Source organism: Podarcis filfolensis (assembly GCF_964270895.1).
Source record: "Podarcis filfolensis genome assembly, chromosome: Z".
Classification (NCBI taxonomy): domain Eukaryota; kingdom Metazoa; phylum Chordata; class Lepidosauria; order Squamata; family Lacertidae; genus Podarcis; species Podarcis filfolensis.
In genome coordinates this window covers 15,518,550-15,540,466 of record NC_139617.1, presented here as the reverse complement: position 1 = coordinate 15,540,466, position 21,917 = coordinate 15,518,550, and the positions used below count along the sequence as shown (strand labels likewise).

General features: G+C 38.7%; 1 protein-coding gene across 9 annotated transcripts in view; it reads right to left on the bottom strand.

Annotated features, from left to right (window-relative positions):
- The window catches only part of DIAPH2 (diaphanous related formin 2), a 334,636-nt gene that overhangs the window by 196,987 nt on the left and 115,732 nt on the right, over positions 1-21,917 (bottom strand). For 5 of the 9 annotated variants that reach the window (XM_083595833.1, XM_083595827.1, XM_083595834.1 and 2 more), the window contains 3 exons: positions 17,797-17,898; positions 16,391-16,485; positions 10,822-10,923 (listed from right to left, as the gene is read on the bottom strand). In XM_083595833.1, coding sequence (XP_083451959.1) covers positions 10,822-10,923; positions 16,391-16,485; positions 17,797-17,898 — 299 coding nt within the window. Of the gene's footprint in view, positions 1-10,821; positions 10,924-16,390; positions 16,486-17,796; positions 17,902-21,917 lie in introns of all 9 variants that reach the window. The other 4 variants (XM_083595832.1, XM_083595826.1, XM_083595828.1 and 1 more) reach the window with 1 other exon arrangement.

Below are 21,917 nucleotides of genomic sequence, written 5' to 3'. Positions count from 1 at the left end.
TAAACCAAACCATAGCTTAGCATAACTGTGTAGGCACCTGGAGAAATCATAGCCACTTTGCTCCTCCTCCAGTCCTGCTGGCATGGCTTGGCTTAGCAAGTTGTCAGAATCTAGACTTATGGCTTATCTTCTACAGATAGCTGCAAGATGTTTTTTTTTTTTTTTTTTTTTTTTTATTTACGGCTATTAGCCCATAAAATATGTACAAACATAAAAACACAGGGACATAAAAACAGATATATCCGACAACAGAAGGTGAACACCACGATGCAAGGGTGGGTCATTGAGCAGAGCCAAGTGACGGCTTGGGGCCAGGAAAGCTCCAAGGGATGGATCACAGAAAAGGAAAACTAAAGACGAACTCCGACATGCACTCTCAACATAACAGTCCAATTAGTTTTGATGTTGTTGTTGTTTTTTGGTGGTTTTTGAGTGTGAGATAACCACATTCAGAAATCTCGCCACCTGCAGAGTTACAGAAGGATCTGTATCCTGCAAAAGCAGTGCGGCGTGTGACTCAACAGGCCTGCCAACCAAGCGCAGTAAAGCAGGACCCAGGAATTTAGCCCTGGCTATGCTATGTAGGGGACAGTTGAACATTATATGTGAAAGAGATTCAACAGTTTCCCCGTCACACACGCACAGCGGAGACACCAAACCATTGGAAAATCTGTGGTTCAGCAGGTTTGATGGAAAGACATTGAACCTTGCACGAATAAATGCACGTCGGTGTGGTACTGATGAAAGAGATGACATGTATGATGGAAGGCCAAGTGGTGGGGTTATTCCGTGATACCTGGGGGAGCAGACACCCCCACCCCTGGCGAGGTTGTGTTGATTTTCAATGTCTGCTAATCTTTGCTCAATAAGGCTTTTGGCTGAGCGTAAGTTCATCTTTAAGGAGTCCGCTGGGGAAATTCCGATGCTCAGAAGTTTGGCATGGATTTTTCCTACCCACGGATTGACAAAGACGTCCCGCCAGAGGCACTGAAAAAGGTAATGGTCGGGAAGCCTATGCCAGCTGGACAGCCAATAGCCAAAGACTCGCTTCCAGATGACAGTCTCCAATGATGCAATCCTTAACTCCAGACGTATGGCTGCATTGCTCACACACATGGGGAGTTTCAGAAGGCGACGGAGAAACTGATTCTGCAATGTCCCCAGTGATGTTAAATTGGACCCTGGGGCCCAGAGTGGGGCAGCATAACAGAGGGTGGAAACCACTTTTGCGTGGTATACCTTCAATGCAGAAGGGATGTGAGAGGCTCCGTCGGCCGCAAGAAATTGGAGTAGAGTATAAAGTATTGTTTTCCCTTTGTTTAGTAAATAGCTGCAAGATGTAAACCCAATTTTAAAAAAACAAAACCTTAGTTATAGCTCAACTAGAGCAGAACAAACCACAAGCTAGGATCACACAATAACCAGGGCTCAGCTCACAACAGCACAGCAGCAGGAAGACTGGATGAGGAGCAAAGTGGCCATAATCTAGGACAGGGGTCAGCAAACTTTTTCAGCAGGGGGCTGGTCCACTATCCCTCAGACCTTGTGGGGGGCCCGAAGTATTTTTTTTTTGGGGGGGGAGAATGAATTCCTATGCCCCACAAATAACCCAAACAAACAAACAAATGGACACATTCTACTCATGTAAAAACACCAGGCAGGCCCCACAAATAACTCAGAGATGCATTTTAAATAAAATCTACTCATTCTACTCATGTAAAAACTCGGATTCCCAGACTGTCTGCGGGCTGGATTTAGAAGGCAATTGGGCCAAATCTGGCCCCCAGGCCTTAGTTTGCCTCCTATCTAGGAGCTCACACATCCTCCAAAAACCATCATTTGGCTTAACATTGTGTGCAAACTGGGCTATTTTGTGTTTAATGAAATAGTAACAAAAAATTAGCAAGAAAAGGGTAATAAACATAATATAGATGTGTATACCACTTTGTAATTTCTGAGGGCCATATACTAATTACTGCACTTTTATTCATAATTTGAGATGTTTTCCAAATATATGCAATTTGGAATTATTGTTAGTTATTTAACACAGAACCAAAACAAATGAACAAAAACCCTCCTTTGACCAGGTTTATGGAAGGAAAAATATTTAATTAATACTAGCTTAACCAAAACTGTTTTTTTTCCCTTTGACATTAGGAGGGGAAATGACTCCATTATATTTTTAAGCCATGTTCACAGCCAGTCATGAATCTGTAGGAACATTATTGGGGATACACAAATAATGCCACAGGCAGATAAAATCATTAAAAGCTTCTAGTCTCACAACAGCATTCAGCCAGACTAAGCCATATAAGCACCTAAAAGTATTTGATTGAAACCAGTGACAGTTGTCAGATGTGATCTTTTACTGCATTTCAGATGCCTTACTCTTTTTTTAATGATTCATTGCATAAGTGCTCTAGGTCACTGAACACAATTGTGCATTATGCAAGGGTTTATTTGTATTATGAGGTCATTGTCCATCAAAATGCTACCAAGGGAATTTCATTATTTTGAGTTGATCCTACACTTTATTAAAAGGGGGAGGAAGAGGCATTGACAGATTTTTATAACTGTTACAAGTGCGTTATTTCCCTATGGACCATCTGATTTATGCTTTTGCTACTTACAAGATTTCTAAACAGTGTTCCAGTCCTGTCACTGAAAATAATCAGACCTCCCTTTGAACAGATGGGGAATTCAGTCAACCATGTCCCCCTCTCCCAACAGGTTTAGTTTCTGAGCCAACACAAAGTGAGAATCAAGTGGAATTTGATGGTCTACAGCAGGGGTAGGCAGAAAGCAGACTGAGATTTGCTACTGGGTTTCTGGGTCCTTTTCAAAAGATCAAAAAGGATGTTTGACATCTAATTGTTTAATGATAGCAACCATTTTCCCCTAAAAAATAGGATGCTAAAATGAAGAAAGCAGGGGGTAAGAGTGGAACCAGCAATCCCCACCCCTTTGAATGGACTGTGAGCTCATGATGGTGGCCTTGTTTGCTCATCAACATAAGCCAGAGTACTACTTACCACAGCTGCACATATGTACTGATTCCCCTTCAGGCTTCTAAAGACAGTCATTCTTTGGCTTAGCATCTTGGCCAAACTCAAGATCATAGTTAAGGTCTTTCTCCCTTAGGCATGACTTGTAACCACAGGGCAAAACTTGGCTATATGTTGTGGTTAAGGAGGAGAAACCTTAAACCCTGATCCCTGGTTTGGTTGACAATCTGAGCCAAATATTGATTTCGCTACTATGCTGACCTAAAAGACCTAGGGAGGGTACAAAGCTGCAACCATCTCTTCAGCAGCTAGCACGTCTATGCTAAGCAGTGGTTTGCCTTGGTGTGGAATGGGAATTCAATCACTAAAAGCAAGTTTCTGATCTCAGAAGTGTCCTGTTTCTTATTAACATAAGAAGAGCCTGCTGGATCAGGCTGCATCAACCAGATGCCTACGAGAAACCCAAAAACAGGACAGTAATTCTAACTGTGTGGCCACCCCTTTCTAAACTACTATTTTCCAATTTGGCCAAGAAGGTAGAATGGTGGGGGGTAAGCAGGTCACGGAAGCGTGGTATGTCCTTATGCTGTATAAAGGGATTCAAGATATATGTATAATAGAGCCATGCTGAGAAAATCTAACTTGTCTAACTTGTCTAAGACTTGTCCTGGTCTAACAGGGATTCTGTATATTTCAAAAACTCACTTCCAGCATTTTAGAAACAAGCACAGTTCCACTCAATTCACCCTCACTTGCTCTTTTTCTAAAGTACCAATAAGAAAACAGAAAAAGAGGCTACATTAAGAACTAGATAACACAGGAGGCATAGTTTCATTGATAGTTGTGGTTTGAAAGAGTTTATATGTATGTGATGGTTAAATTGGACACTGTTTTTTTTGTAGGCTTCCCTGATGAAGAGCAGCAAATCGTCTACTAAATAATTAATAAATCAGGGTCTTGACTACTTAACTACTACACTTCATTATTAGCTTCGCTATTCTCTTCTTTTTTTGCACCGGTAAGAAACAAAACAGAAATCTTAGGATTTCATTTGAAGAGATTTGCAATACTGTGGCCTAGCACTTATTAGAAGTGTTTCTCAAATTTTGCTTCCTTTTCTTAGTATGGATAGGCATAGTGTTAGCATTTTTTATTCACTGCTTTGTGGGAAAATATTATTTGGTTTTGAAGAGCCCATTTAAGCAAGTTAGGTTTCTACTTTAATATTAAAATGCAGGCACCAGTAGGATGCATTTATTACAAGTGCTGGCATACTAACCAAGCTATATAAAGCGCTAAATAATAATGGTAATAATAATGGTAACTAATCATACAAGAAGGTGTTTGGAAATTTGAGTATAGGAGCTGACAGGAAAGCAATATAATCAAACGAAGTATTATTATCATCTTTTTATTATTTTTATTTCATAAATTTTATACATCACTTGAATTTAAAAAAAAATAAATCAAAGAGGTTTCACATAAAGATTAAAGTACAGGTAACTTGCAACTTACACGCATTTACCCGCATTTCAACTTTACGCGGCTAGTTGAAATCACATAAATTAAATGCATGGAAGGCAAAGAGCTTAAAAGCTCATTTTGTACAAGCTTTACTTGGCATTGACACAGCTTTGAAACTTTCACACTTGCTTACTGTGCTCTGGGATGCTCTCACAAAATCGTGCAGGCACTCAGTCGTCCTTGTAGATCTCGCGAGAGCCTCCCAGAGCACAATAAGCAAGATGGAGAGCTTACAAACTCTCTGCCTTGCTTAGAGGGAAGGGCTCAAGACCCATCTGACGTGCCACTTCTTGAAGATAAGATTGGTTATGCGGTGGTTTTTGAGTATATGCTTTTTGCATATGCGCCCCATCCCCAGAACGTTAATTCTGCTTAAGATGTGAGTTACCTGTATGTCACTAACCTATACAACTCACGGTGAATCGTTAGCAATAATATTGCTTTAAGATAACAGGTGAGTTTTTAATCTCAGAGGCTTACAATAGCACACTGTGGCAGCAAAGACTGGAAACTCCTCTTTGCTATCTGTCATTAAATTTCATCTCACTCATATTAGATGTGAAACTTCATTTGATTCTAAGATATAACTCCAAAAAACTGTAGTTCATTAGAATATATAATTCATCTTAATGCTTCATCTAAATGAAAATGTGATGCTCCAATTTTCATGCACAAATAAGAATATTAAGCTAATTAGTCTGTTATAATAAGTAACCTAATTACAAAGTGTGACTTTTCTAAATGAATTTTAAACATCTAATTCTGACCTTTATTAGGTTTGATGGGTATATTGATTATCCAATTAAAACCTTATATTAATAATTAACTTACCTAATTTGTATATGCAGATAGGTATACACATTCTGAAAAGAAAAACTTCAAATAGAAGGCAGCCTTTCAATCATCCTCTTCTTACTTAACCTGTTCTTAATAGCAGTATCCAGATTATTATAGCAAGAGGTCTTTTAGCCAAGCTATGATCTATAATTGCCACCTGAACAGGAGAAATCTCCATACCCTGTCATGTTAAACAGATTTTTTATTAGAACCTAATGCTTCAATGTCAGAAGTATGTGCACAGAATTGATTTCTCCCTCTTACAGAGAGGAAAAGAGAACACCCATGTACAGTTATACACTAGGTGTATATACACCTATTTTGATACAGCTTGGCAAAGAGTTCCTAAAACATGCTCAATACAATAGAAAACTGTGAATACTCAATGACAATGCAATGTTATAAATGAAGTGGCTTTTCAAACATATATTGTAAATCCTACAGACAGAAAAGCCATGACATTGAGCTCTATTGCAATTAATTAGTGTATAGCCAACCAGAAGGGTGTGTGTGAATAGTATGGCCTTCTCACCATACTTCTTTCTTGATTCCCCCTTTGAAGTAATTCTCCTTTTAAAGAAGGCATTGGAAGTTAAATTCCCACATATGTATATAACATGTAGTTTGATAGTAACACTCTCTTCCCAAAACAAATATAGGAAAAAAGCAGCTATTCAAAATCGGGATAAGCCTTAAGAAGGACAATGAGATATTATGCTAAGATTAATTTATTGTTTAAAATAGGGAAGAGCTGTGGAAGGCTTAGCTACCATGAATACGTTTCAAAAATAAAGATATAAAACAAGTGAGCATCTATCTATAGTAGGTAGAAAGGGTGGAAATAGCTTTTGATTGAAGCTTCACAGTTTCCTGAAAAGGAGCATTTGAATGAAATTTTACACAAAGCAAACAGATTATATTGCAATATAAAGGCAGAGAAGGAGTCAGAATGTATGCTGAAAATAAAAAGCACAGCCTTAGGCAAAACATTTAGTTCAAAATCACTTTATGAAGTCTATGTTCAGTGATCTACAGCCAGGTAAATCTTTATTCAATCCAGCAGAATTACTTCTGATATGTGCAAGGATAATGGATTTGGGTGTTTTCGGGTTGTTTCAAGTATGGATTTTCAAATATACACAATAACAATTCCCCCTTCTCCTAGGAACACCACCTCAACCTAATCTTAAAACTTAATTCACATGTTTAGGAACTGAAGGTGGCTTCACTCAGAAGTAACTAATGTTCACATGCTACGTAAATGGATTATTACTTGGTCAGCTATAGTAATCAACCTAACATATAGTTTTAAACAACCAGGAATTTTATCCAATGCTTTTGCTTGTACTACAGGTCATAAAGAACAAAAGTGTCTGTGAAATCTACTTTGCACCAAAGGAACAGCAGAAGTGGACACCTCAGGAGTCTGTCTATCTATCTATCTATCTATCTATCTATCTATCTATCTATCTATTTGAACCCTGCCCACTCTGGGAGGCTTCCAACAAAGATTAAAAATACATTAAAATGTCACACATTAAAAACTTCCCTGAACAGGGCTGCCTTCAGATGTCTTCTAAATGTCAGGTAGTTGTTTATCTCTTTAACACTGATGGGAGGGTGTTCCACAGGACGGGCGCTACTGTGGAGAAGGCCCTCTGTCTTTCAGTGAGGGAACCACCAGAAGGCCCTCGGCGCTGGACCTCAGCGTCCGGGCAGAACGATGGGGGGTGGAGACGCTCCTTTGGGTATACTGGGCCGAGGCCGTTTAGGGCTTTAAAGGTCAACACCAACACTTTGAATTGTGCTTGGAAACGTACTAAAAGATGTAATTGAAGCTTAAATGACATCTATGCTAAAAAAACAAAAACTGACCCAATGCTTTTTAGGAAAAAATATTCACGTGACTGTGGGGAATACCCCCTAAAAAGCCTCTAAACATCCACTTTTTTCTGCTCTCCAGCACTCCCTCCCATGCTCTTTCCACACAACTCCCTCTTCAACCATGGTTGAAGCGGGGCTGGCTAGAAGCTGTGCAGAAAAATGACTGCTGCTGCTACTGCTGCTGCTGCTGCTGCACATCAGCTGCTAGGCTGGGAGGCTGAGCAGCCAAAACAAGCCCCACTGTATCTCCTGTCACTTTAGAGCTTCCTCCGCTTTCACTGAAGTCCTCTTTGGGTTCTGGGGTCTCCTTGCAAGCCACAATGACTCTCCAGTTCTCTCCCACCATTTCCTGTTTTGAATCTTTCTATGTATGTATGTATCTATCTATCTATCTATCATCTACTTACTTACCAGCACTGCATATATACACGGTCACACATGAGTCAATCACATGTATGTGGGAGGGGGTTGTATAGTATAACAAACTCTTAATACAAAGAAGTGGCCCAAGTTGAAGGATGTTGCTGTTACCTTGTCAGTTCTTGGCTGTTAATCACAGCTTCAAATGCACAGTATTTTAATCATAATGAATCCAGTTGTCCTCAATTTTAAAGAAATGTGATATATAAAGACAGTCAAATGTTGTTTTTTTAGAATTTCTCACATGTCACTATTGCCCTTTCTCCAAGGAACCTAGAGCAGCACTCACAGGGTTAGAATATTTTATCCTGAAAACAAACATGTCAGGGTGGTTTGGCTTTGAGAAAGTGACTGCCCAATGCCACCCTCTGATCATCAGGGATGAGCTGGAATTAAATTTGGCCTTCTCAGCATTTTAGCCACTCTACACATTGGTTCTTTTCAATGACTAGACACAAAATCCTTTGTACTAAGATTGACAGGGGAAGTCCTACTTGAGATTCCTTCACCTGATGAAAGTTATGAGGATGCAAAATGTGAGAAGCAGTGCTTTATCTCTGGATCAAACTGTCTTCCAAGCTGAGTCTAGCACCACATTTCATTAGCAGAGGAAGATGCATTTATTTGTTCAGATCTTTGGAAGGGATAACATTATGCCAGTTAGTCTTTATTGCCTGCTTCTGTGATCATAGGTATTAGGTGTTGATAGCTTTCGAGATACCCCAGTTATACCCCAGTTAGTGTGGTTAGCTTTAGAGATACCCAGTTATACCCCTCGTATACCCCAGTTAGTGCGGTTGCTGACCTTGAGCCAGACATCCTGGAAAGTGCAGTCAAATGGGCCTTAGAAAGCACTGCTAATAACAAGGCCAGTGGAAGTGATGATATTCCAGCTGAACTATTTAAAATTTTAAAAGATGGTGCTGTTGAGGTGCTACACTCAATATGCAGCAAATTTGGAAAACTCAGCAGTGGCCAGAGAATTGGAGAAGATCAGTCAACATCCCAATCCCAAAGAAGGGCAGTGCCAAAGAATGCTCCAACTACTGCACAATTGCACTCATTTCACACGCTAGCAAGGTTATGCTTAAAATTCTACAAGGCAGGCTTAAGCAGTATGTGGACCGAGAACTCCCAGAAGTGCAAGCTGGATTTAGAAGAGGCAGAGGAACCAGAGACCAAATTGCAAACATGCGCTGGATTATGGAGAAAGCTAGCGAGTTCCAGAAAGACATCTACTTCTGCTTCATTGACTATGCAAAAGCCTTTGACTGTGTCAACCACAGCAAACTATGGCAAGTTCTTAAAGAAATGGGAGTGCCTGATCACCTCATCTGTCTCCTAAGAAATCTCTATGTGGAACAAAAAGCTACAGTTAGAACTGGATATGGAACAACTGATTGATTCAAAATTGGGAAAGGAGTACGACAAGGCTGTATATTGTCTCCCTGCTTATTTAACTTATATGCAGAACTCATCATGCGAAAGGCTGGGCTTGATGAATCCCTAGCCGGAATTAAGATCGCCGGAAGAAATATCAACTACCTCAGATATGCAGATGACACAACCTTGATGGCAGAAAGTGAGGAGGAATTAAAGAACCTTTTAATGAGGGTGAAAGAGGAGAGCGCAAAATATGGTCTGAAGCTCAACATAAAAAAAACGAAGATCATGGCCACTGGTCCCATCACCTCCTGGCAAATAGAAGGGGAAGAAATGGAGGCAGTGAGAGATTTTACTTTCTTGGGCTCCCTGATTACTGCAGATGGCGACAGCAGTCACGAAATTAAAAGACGCGTGCTCCTTGGGAGAAAGGCGATGGCAAACCTAGACAGCATCTTAAAAAGCAGAGACATCACCTTGCCAACAAAGGTCCGTATAGTTAAAGCCATGGTTTTCCCAGTAGTGATGTATGGAAGTGAGAGCTGGACCATAAAGAAGGCTGATCGCTGAAGAATTGATGCTTTTGAACTATGGTGCTGGAGGAGACTCTTGAGAGTCCCATGGACTGCAAGACGATCAAACACATCCATTCTTAAGGAAATTAGCCCTGAGTGCTCACTGGAAGGACAGATCGTGAAGCTGAGGCTCCAATACTTTGGCCACCTCATGAGAAGAGAAGACTCCCTGGAAAAGACTCTGATGTTGGGAAAGATTGAGGGCACAAGAAGAAGGGGACGACAGAGGACGAGATGGTTGGACAGTGTTCTCGAAGCTACAAACATGAGTCTGACCAAACTGCGGGAGGCAGTGGAAGACAGAAGTGCCTGGCGTGCTCTGGTCCATGGGGTCACGAAGAGTTGGACACGACTAAACGACTAAACAACAACAGCTTTAGAGATTACTTTTTTGTGTCTGATATGTGGTATTATACTATGTCACAATTAATTCTGTTTTAATTATTTATGCATACTGTCCTGGGGTTTTTAAGTGAAAGTTTATAAATCTCATAAACAAATGCCATGTGGGCATACTACTGTGCTACAAGACCTTGAATGTAGAACTTCAGAAGTGATTACACAAGGAGCAAAATATCTACTTTTATCAATGCATGACTTGCATAGAAGCCACTTAGTCAAAATGTAATATTATTTTAGATCTACATTGTGGCCAGTAGGTAAAAAGGCGTAGGCCATTTGCCACTGCAAGGCACCTTTCAAATGAACCAGATAGCAATAAGATATTCTATTGTTTTAGATATTTGTGAGCACAATACTGCTTCAGAAAACAATTTTGAAAGCTGATGCGACTAGAAAGAGCACATGCATTGCTGCTGTTGGCTAGCATATTATTGCACATATATGTATGTTATTTAGACAGACTTTAACAAATGTTTTTAAAGGGGATAATTTGGGGGATGAATTTATTATTTTGAGCCATTTTGGGTAGAGTATAAGTTTACTCTGTCCATGTGGTAAGATGACTGGCAGAAATTCTTTTCTGCATGCTCTCATCATCAGTAGCAGGAAGGGTGGGAACCAGCCTAATGACAATTTTATGGCACGGCTGTATTATTAAGACAGCGTATAGCTATGCACTAATAAAAAAGCAGCTACTATTTTTAAAGAGATGTTCTCAGAAATCTTTGGTAAACTTGCCAAAATGCACAGTGGACATTAATTACAGGCTGAATTTATGAAACAGAACTTACCACAACTCCAAATTGTTCTGGCTCACAGAGATCATCATACTCATTCTTTAACTCGGCTAAGGCACTGAGCTCTTTCGGTTCAGGGAGGTTCTTTACCAAATTCTAGTGACACAAACAGAAATAAGAATTATTTTTATATTTATTAATCATAGGTATAGATGATATAGATATAGATTTATTATGCTTCAACTAGCGATGTGAGATGAGAATATTCTTGAGCATATTTTCTGCTAGAAAATTATCCACAAACTGTAAATTCTAATGTAAGAACCAGTTTTACAACCCACATTTAAAAAATCTAGTAAACAATCAGTCAAACTGTGATATTGCCAGTGTAAGTAATGAATAATGATTTTTTTTTTATCCAGTTATATTACTGGTCATTGTGTCATTCCCCATTGGCAATTCTGAAATGTGAGCTACAGAAAACATTTTATTTTATTCTTTAGTTTTAAAAATGCTATTCATTCAATGTGTATATGTAATAGCCTTTTTTTCTATTTTGGTGTGACCTTATTCTTTGCAATTCTATACCCTTGGCCATACAGTGTGATTTATTTATTTTTTACAGAAAGTAGCTTTAATGATCCCATCCACACTGTCAATCAGTGTTTTTTTTAATATTCCTTCTACTTTAAAAGCTACATTTCATACATAATTAGAATTCAAAGTTGATGGTAAATATATGGTTAGTGGCAGGCTAAGTGATTAACGTGAGTCATTCACGTTGAATTTTCAAGTTTGGTGCAAAAAATCAAAGAATGTGAATTCACTGCATTGCCCCATTGATTAAGAGTATCGTTCCATTTTTTGGTTGCCATCTGAACAAGTTTGCCCATGAATAAACATGTATATTAACTAATTATATCATTTTCAATGCAATAAAATGAATATTCTCCTTTTTTAAATGAAAATTCTCTAATATTATCATTAATTGAGACTATTCTCCAAAAGATTGTTCTCAAGAATTTAACATCACTAGCTTCAACTTAATAAAGCAGAGCTTTCCAAACTTTTCATGTTGGTGACACACCTTTTAAACATGCATCATTTTGCAACACAGTAATTCAGTTTTACTAGCAAACCAGAGGTTAAACTAACCCCTTTCCAGCCCTGGGAGGCTTACGGGAAGCATTCGCACAACACACCTACACACTGCAGCAAACACACCGTTTGGAAAGTTCTGTAATAAAGATACATAGATGATCCTCAGGGTCACTCCAAACTATACAATTCTATGATTCTGTATAAAACCTTAGCCTAGGTCCAGGGACTATTGTTTTAGGCCCCACATAATTGTTGTTGTTGCTGATAATTATGTTATCACCTAACCTTCACTGTAAGATTACAGCATTAAAAACAATTTTAAAAATCTATAATCAAAAAATAAAAATAAGGTGGGTCCTAAAAACATAGACTTCAAGTGTCAAAAGCCAGGGTAAAGAGGTAAGTCTTCAGCGTGTCTGAAAACTGTAAAATTAAGGTACCCTCCATGTTCCTGGAAGCACTCTCAATGAATAAAAACTTAAAATTGTTTTTCAGGAGAAAAAATGATTGGGAAAGTAACAGGCAACCCCAATGGTGTGACTCCACTGTTCACACCCCGTTCTCAAAGCAAACACTAACGACAACTGAATTGAAAAATTGAGTGTTGTTAATAGTGTGATCTATCCACCAAAAGGAAATATCTCCACCTTCTTCCTTTTTCTCAGCACCTCTCCCCTTTGGAGCTCTGTGTGTTTCCCCAATATGTTGGTTTCATTTCTCAGAAAAGAAAAGATGTAGAGGAATTCCCTGATCCGCCTCAACATGCCTTGTTAGTAGTGCAATTCAACTCAAGAATATAAGAGTCTGCCATAAATCATTCCATTTTGTCTTGTTATTGGGGTACACACAAAGCTAATGCACATTCCTAATAAACGCAAATGAATCACAGGCCTTTCTCTCAGGACTATAAACTAAAAGCAAAAAACCACAGGAACACTTTTACGCTTTGCATGACAAGGACTGGTGGAATATGGTAGGGGAGGTATGCATTTATGTTTAGTTAAAACCAGATTAATATTCGTTTTTCAGTATTAATTGTAACTTTCCAACTGCACATACACAATGAACATGCCCTGAAGAACATGTCTGGCTCTGTGCCCACACTATATTTACAAACATTTGTTGTTTCTCTGTCCTTGGTCACACATGGATTTGCCACATAGACATGTTCAAATACACATGTGCTGTTTGTAGAGGCTATCAAAGTTTGTGGAGAAACTCAAAATACTTTTTTGAGTATTTTTATGATCATTTTAATGTGGCATTCACTGAATTTTCTTTCCACTGCAATCCTGTTGTGGCAAAGCATTCTTCTAAATAGTGGTGAAAATGTAGTTTGTCATCACCTGCTAAAGCATGGTGTATTTTCTTACTACCATTTATTGGAGCAAGGGACTCCTTCACCACAAAGTTGCAAGAGGCAGCAAAATCACTTTATCAGAGTCAACCACCATAACCTAACATTTCACCAAATGCTACCCAGATTCATTTTTTCTATTTCCATTTCAGTGTGAACAGCTATTGGATCTGTATGTATAAAGTTAAACTGTACTTAAGAACATCTGATTCTGACATTGATCAGAATTGAGTGAGTTTTGTTTACACCTTATGTTGCAAAATATTCCAAGGAAGTTTCCCTGTTTCCATATGTAAATGCTAGATGGAAATGTCATTAGACTGCAGGCTAGTTTATAAAACTATGCAGAAGGCAAACAAAAAATAACAACCTTGGATTAACAAGCAACCTTCATTATGATGAAGGTATGACAGTTGTCCCCAGTTCTAATTTTAATACATACCATACATGCACCCGTTAACACATTCACAGCATAACAGAACAGTACAATATTTTGCATAGAATCACATTTCAAGTGGCACCTTACTGATCCAGTTTTAGACAGGATAGTCAAAAGAAAGTGTTTGTGACAGCATTAAAACACTTTGTATTCAATCGTTCATGCCTCATAGCTCTAATTTTATGGCATGTCAGCACTGTGATGTTAAAAAACTGTCTGTTAAACAGAACTGAGACATTTAACTACTTTCCACATTTCTGCAATTATTCAACAGTATTCCACAAACTTTTATTTTCTTTAAATGTTAATTGCACACTTAAAGGTTAGTTAAGTGAAGATATTGAACCATGGTGCCTTTTCTTGCATACAAAAATGTAACCTTTCTTTCTTGTCTCAAAACATCTCATTAAGTCACTCAAGCCTTGGTCACACATGGATTTTTCATTATAAAACCCATCATAATGTACCCAGATTGGATACTTAACAAATTTAAGGATATATGACACACACAAGTTGTTATCAATATACTCCCAATTATTATACCTATGACTCTTAGTTAAATCTACTGGTACAGACAGCACAGGAGGCTGCCTTATGCCAAATCATATTTTGTGTGTGTGTGATCTGCACTCTCTCTCTGTGTGTAATGTACTGCATGTTGGGTTGTATGTTTATATGAATGCATAGATTTCTTGTCTCAAACAAGAAGCTTTCTTTCTTGTTTCAAAACATCTCATTAAGTCACTCTCTCTCTCTGCGTAATGTATTGCATGTTGGGTTGTATGTTTATATGAATGGATAGGTGGATGTGTTAGGGTGGTTTTGGCCCTGGCCTTTTTGACATGTCTAGCATGCAATCGCTAACCAACCTTAAATAATGGTTTGCTGCTCACTTATTCACCCCCCGGTTCAGATATAATATGAAACCAAGGCTTCATTCTTTATCCTGCTCGTGCCAGGGAAGGAGTAAGATGAAAGCTATCAGACCACATGCTACCCTTTTGCAAAATAAATAAATAAATGATAAGCCAATAACTCTGGATTTGTGTTAAATGACCTAATCTTATATAACTGATTTAGTTACAAAGCTTGTATTTCAAGCTTCCTCAAAAAAATAAGCAACTTCTGCTGAATAGTTAAGCCAAATTGGTTATTTTTGGTTCTAATTTTTAGCAAATAACAATGTATTGTTAGTGGGTTTTGCAGTCAGCTGCCTTTCACTTTATTGTCTGGAACTTTATATGTGAAGGCCTGTTGACCATTCATTCATTTATTTTAAGGAGACTATGAATCCCAACACGATGACAATTTGGAAATAGTTCTTATTGTGTAGCATGTTGCCTCCCACTAAGATTTCTGAACCTCCATAAATTTATTTCTAAAACACAAGGAAAGTCGTCTGGCAGTCCAGTATTTAAATATGAAATATTCTCTTTCCTGCACTCTCCTCTGAAAAAAAGCATCAAGGAGAAGAGGGGGAGAGCCCCCATCATGTTTTCTAACCCCTCTACTTCCTCCGCCAAATTGCTGGGGGGGGGGGAGAGTTTCATGCTTGTATCCTTTGCCTTGGGAAAAAGTGACATTTGCAAGCCACAGGAGCCAATCATTTTGAGGCTTGTGCTTGCATAATCATCCTGAAATTATCTTTAAATGAGCAGGCACATCTACTGGCTGCATGCAAGGGGAGGCTTCTGCATTTTACTCTCATCATAAGCGTCAGAAACTGGGAGCAGGTATAGAACGAAATGTAAGATTAACGGAAGGTTTACAAATTTTAAAAGGGTAATTAACTGCCCCAATTGCCCCATATGATGAGGTCTCAAACAAAGAGGAGATATTTTTAACTTGAAACATGAGTGCCCACTAAAATAAAATTAGCAATCTAATCTGTAAATTTGTTCCTAAAAGGATTGTTGGGCGATTTGTATAGAACTTGAGCAGAACTTAGTTGGACACAACCCATTTAAAACAGTCCTAGGCTTTCCAGAAAGAGTGAAGAAAGCATTTGGAGTGGAGAACCTGGGGGCCTTCAGATATTACTGGACTCCGACTCCCACCATGCCAAATTATTGCCCATGCTGGCTGGGCCAAATGGGAGTTGGAATCCAACAACATCTGGAGGGTTATAGATTACCCACCTCTGATGTAGTTCAAATGAACACTGTGAATTAATATTTCAAAATTTACAGATGGCAACACAGTGGTTCAAGTGGAGCACACATCTAGGTCAATCATAGTGTTAATTTAAGACATTTAGAGTTTACAAGCAGCTCCGTTCTGAATCAGTTTCCCTATAGCAGGTATGTCAGGGGTGCCAATGTGGTGTCCCCCAGATATTTATTATTCATATAGATACCATGGCAGAAATACTAATTGGATTCTAACTCTCACTAGTCTTAGCCAACATCACTAATGGCCAGGAATGATGGGAATAGTAGTTATACAGCTTCTGAAAGGCACTACATTGGCAACCCCTGGTGTATGTGATGTCATGAACCGCATACCACACTATGGTGAATATTTATTACTAATTATTATTTTATTTATTATATTTGTATGCCACCCTTTATCCAAAGATCTGAGAGTGGTTCACAGCATAAAAATACAGAATAATACCACAAAGTACATAATAAAAATAAGAACATGTTACCAAGATATGGATAATTGAATAGGTTATCATTCTGATGATTGAAACTGAGATTCTAAGAGATGCTATGTTAACTTACCTGAATCAGTGCTTCACTCAGTTTTAATTCATCCACTTCTAGAATAATACATTTTATTTCTTCATAAGGCATACGGAAAGATCCCAGGAAAATTGCTGAAATGAAACACCACTATTTCAGAGTCTACTGTCAAATGGAAATGACTTTTACTTTGTATTGTTACGTTAAAATTGTCATTGGAAAAGCATCAATTAAACAACAACAAAAATCATTCCAATAAAAAAAAATACCTTAAGTATGATTGGTATTTAGGCATGTCTCCCACATAAGGTGGGCATAGGATTACAGCATAGGCTTTTGTTTGAGGAAGGGGCAGTAGGGTTTATGGTGAGACACTAAGTATTAATCCACTGTGCACACCAACATGGGAATAAACTCATCTACACACAAGTGAGACTTCTGCATTTAAATAAACTCTAAATGTTCATGTCAGGCCAGATTAAGTCTTGGAGTGGGGGTGAGGCCTGGTGGAGAAAAACATGACCTTATAGTAACAGGTAAAAGACGGACGGTTAAGTCCAGTCAAAGATGACTATGGGGTGCGGTGCACATCTCACTTTTCAGGCTGCGCATTTGTCCACAGACAGCTTTCCGGGTCATGTGGCCAGCATGAATAAACTGCTACTGATACACGGGGGACTGTGATGAGTGCCAGAGTACACAGAAACGCCATTTACCTTCCTGTCACCTATTTATCTACTTGCATTGGTATGCTTTCGAACTGCTAGGTTAGCAGAAGCTAGGAGCGGAGCAACGGGGGCTCATCCTGTCACATTGATCTGAACTGCTGACCTTCCAATCAGCAAGCCCAAGAGGCTCAGTGGTTTAGACCACAGTGCTACCCGTGTTATAGTACAAAGATGCATCACTCTGATTAAATAAACTAAATACGGGTCCTGATGAAAGAGGAACCAGCTCTATGACAGCTCTAGGATTGCAAATGACTTCCACACCTCTTAAATAATACCTTTGTTGTTACATCAGTGTCCTAAGACACTGTTTATGGTCAACAGCACAGGAACATTCTTGGCTCTGGTAAGTGTGGAGAGGCATAAGTATACAGGAGTGTTCTTTCTCCTAGGCATTCAAGTTTGACCTAACTATGAAACAGGTCACTCCATCATTACCTTATTGAATCAGAGTACTCTTGAACATAATTTCATCTACTGCTGATGTCCAGAGTCACAGTCTCCCAGGTAACATTAGCTAATACCTCAAATTTCATGCAGTCCAAGGAGCCACAGCTAATGAAGACAGCAATGCTTGTCAGGCAACAGTTTCTACATTAAGACATTTCTTTCTAACTATCAAATGAATGACAACAGAAAGGTCTCACAAAGTTTTTTAAAACCCTTAAGGTTTAGGCTCAGACAAGGACTGTGCAAGATGAAAAACCTATTACATACACAAATTCTGTGCAGTCTTCCCATCCAATATCCGTAGCTCTTTAACTCTTTTCTTAGGCAGAGACACCTTCTTTTCTTCTGCATTCTCGACAGGCTTTTTCACTGCTAAACAAAGGGGACATTTATCAGTATGTGCAGACCTAACAGAAGCAAAGCTTCTACACCCAAACTGTTTAAACTTTCACAATATTTCCATGGCTGTGCTTTTTATGTTAAACTTAAGAATTTCCATTAATAAACAGAAATCAACCCATCATGTGCATGGTGAAAACCTGCATGAAACATGAACAGTGATATTTCAACTTTGTTGTGGAATAAAAAAAAATGTCATTCCTAAAATTGATTAATGAACTGCTTCAGAGCAAATCCAACAGGCACGGTCTAAAGCTGATGTGTAGCTAGCTCTATTGCCCTTGTCCATCTACATCAGTGATTTGAGAGAACAAAAGTGTTATCACAATTTCTTCAGCACATCAGAGCCTCCTACTGGTTGCAACCAGGCAATGCCAATCCCTATGTTATTTTTTCAATGAGGCCACACATTAATGGAACATGGTCAAGAGAAATGAATAACGGTTCAGGTGTCGGTAAAGTCAGAGTTAAATGCTTAAAAAAACAAATCAAATACAGGATCTAAATTAAACCTGTTGGTAAGCAACCAATATTTTGTTTTCATTTAATACCGTGATCTATTTTGTGAGCAATAACGTATTTGTTTATCAAAGCAGAAGAAAAGCTGATGCAACATGCTGTAAGAGTTTGTTTTCCATTGTACTCTTAATGCTATGTACTGCATGTGCAGCTGAGAGATGGATCTATTGTTGCATTGCCTACACCTGTAAACTAATGTATTCCCCTGAAATGATAATTTTATTATGACACCTGCTTGGTGCCCGCACAAGAAACAACGACATTAACCAAGGTAAGCCAAAAATTTGAAGGAAATTAAATGCATCCAATTGTTCTGGTGATAAGGAAAACCCACAAGAATGTAATGGTTCAGAGACTTAATTAAGCAAAACTTCACTATTAGCTCATCCCAAAATCTGGAAACGCATGGGTTTTGAAAATTAACAGCTGCACAATACCTAATGTGTCTCACACTTAATCATTAACTCAATTACTGAACACCATTAAACATTACCTTTGCATGATTTAATTCTTCTAACGTTAAGACAAAGCAAAACATTGTCACCAACAGTGACCACATATAGCAAAAGGCAGGGGTTATTGAACTTTTAACCAAAAATGCCTGTTTTATATAGCAATTTTTGAGGTACAGGAATATCCAGTCGTTCAAAATATATACTCAGTTGTCAGATATTTGTAGAATAGTAGCTTACATTTATAATTACTAAGATCTCAGAATCAAAACTCAGATTTACAATATCCCATGCCAATAACAGCTTCCAAACAAATTTAGTTACAGGAACAGGGAAACTGAATTGACACAATTTATGATGAAAAAGTATAAAAGACACATCATCCAGGATATCATAAATGAGTGCAGAGCAATGTCCTTCCACACATCTAGTCACCTCCAGATATAGATTCTGTGATGTACTGCTAACCTATGGATTGGCACGTGTTTTGGAAGAAGTATTGTCTGCACTGACTAACACAATTTTACTGAATCTTCATCTTCAAATATAACAGTACTATAAAAATACTAGTTTGATCATTCAAGCTAGTTGATACTAGTCTAGAACTATGCCATCAACTCCAAACAACAACCCCCCCCCATCAAAGATGCATCCAGAGACGTCTCACTGTGTTGGTCTTTATTATTTATTGTTTATCTGTTATGTTTTATTTGATTCTGTATTTTAAATTTCTATTTATGTTGTGCCCCCCATATGTTCTGATGAAGGATGGATTAGTTTTTAAAAAATAATGTTATGAGGTAGGGAGCATTTCTCTCATGGCAGAGTCTACCTGTGGCCATCAACAATTTCCTTTCCCAGTGGGACAAATGAACAAACCAACATTTTTGATCTCCCAGTTTGACTACTCTATTCTCATAAGGGAAAGTATAGCAAAAAAAAATATACAGTGGTATAATTTTACAGCAGAGATGGAGAACAACTTTTGGCTGGAAGACTACAGCCATATACAGCCAACCCTCCTCAAATCACATCAACAGTCAATCCCCTAACAAATTTGGGAGGAACTGTGGTGTATAAATTTAATAAACAAAGTCAAGGCAATGTAAAGCTGTGGCTACAAAGGTTCAGTTGGGAGTGTGCAGCTACAACTTCAGCTTAGGTGATGTTTGAATTTTTGAATTGGGCACCTTATCCCATCAAAAACTCAGCAGCATGATGAGATAAGGTACAAAATTCAAATAATAATGTTAAGCCGCAGCTGCAAACGAACTTTTCTTCACAGCAATGGCTTGAATTCACCACTGTTTGATGACAGCTGATAAACAAGTGGGTATGGCTTAGCTGATGTCATATGATGTCAGGTGATAAGACATCTGGGTGGCCTTGGCTTAAACAGCCTTGAGAGCCAAATGAGGATACCTGGTGAGCCTAATTGGTGAGCCCATGGACTAGAGTTTTTCCACCTCTGTTTTACAGGATACATTTATGAAACTAAATATTCAGCTGTGATAGATGAAAACGTAAGTAGCAATAGATGCATTCAGCAAACTGATATGAAGTACTTTTAGCAACTGCTTTGCCAACACAGAAGAATACCTCTATAATCTATAAGGTTAGACAGAGAGAAATGACACACACACCCCACCTCCACACACCCAAAATTGGTTCTCATTCAGCAGAAGAAGATACAGTTTGCTATTCTCTGGATGACAGTTCAGGTTATCATGAGGTAAGTTTGTCACACTGTGAATATTGATCTAACACTGCCACTAATCGCGTCTTTTGCAGGGTTACAAAACAGCTGCAAACAAACAGTGCCTATCTGTTCCCATAAACAAAAGTCTTAAATCACTATTCCAGTCAAAAGAAAGTTTTCAAATCTAATTAGCTGGAAAGGCTTGCATTACCTATTTAATAGCATATGCTTTTAGGAATCAAGATAACATCTGTACGGTGAACGTTTTAGGGCATCTTACTATGCATGTTTCATATAGGGCAGAACCAAGATGGTTTAACTCACAGCGCCACCCGTGTCCCCCTAGGTTGGTATACTACATTTTAAAACAAACCAATACATATTTCTAAAACCAATTAAAATTCATACAAAGTACACTCAATATAAAGAGAGGACAACATAAGAGCACAACAGGTACCACACACTGACCTCAATGAACTATTCATTCTTGCCTCCAAAAGCCCAGAGGAAAAGATACAGCTTCACTTGCCATGATGTTGAATGGGAGACAATGAAAAGGCCCTACCTTAAAAGACCTAGTGATAAGGCCCTACTAATTCAAGTGAGGAAAATGTCATATTCAGAAAGTCATGCCTTCCCTTTGAAATAGCTTCATTTCCCTTAGTGACATCACTATACAGTAAAACCTCATAGACTCGGTAATGACGTGACTGTTATCAGAAAGTGCTAGCTTTCAAGCATAAATATGCTACTACTAGAGACTGCCTCCCCTGCTTTCCCTAATCACGCTTCTCATCTATCTGCTAACGCCTTCCCCACACATCTGACCATTTCCCTACCACCTCACTTATCTCCCACCACCAGCCTTCCCCACAGCTTACCCCAAGCTCTTCTCCCTCCCCTCACAGCTTGCCTCATCCCCTTTTAAAGTGAAGAGGCTCTTCACAGAGCAGCTTGTCAAACTGCTCTGTGAATAACCTCTCCTCCCTCTGTTAAATTTTGTGGCAACTGCTTTTAATACTGGGTGCTTCACAAGTCACAGAATGGCTTTCCCCATTCCATTAAACAGCGTCTCTTGGCCAACAACTATCAAAGCTGCTTCATCAATCTCCTGCCTACTGGTCCTCAGGCTGGAGTTCACAAGGCCACCCCCTGTGAACTGCACAGCATGACAACAACCTTAATTTTTTATGTATACCTCGGGTTAAGTATTTAATTCGTTCCGGAGGTCCGTTCTTAACCTGAAACTGTTCTTAAACTGTTCTTAACCTGAAGCACCACTTTAGCTAATGGGGCCACCTACTGCTGCTGCTGCCACC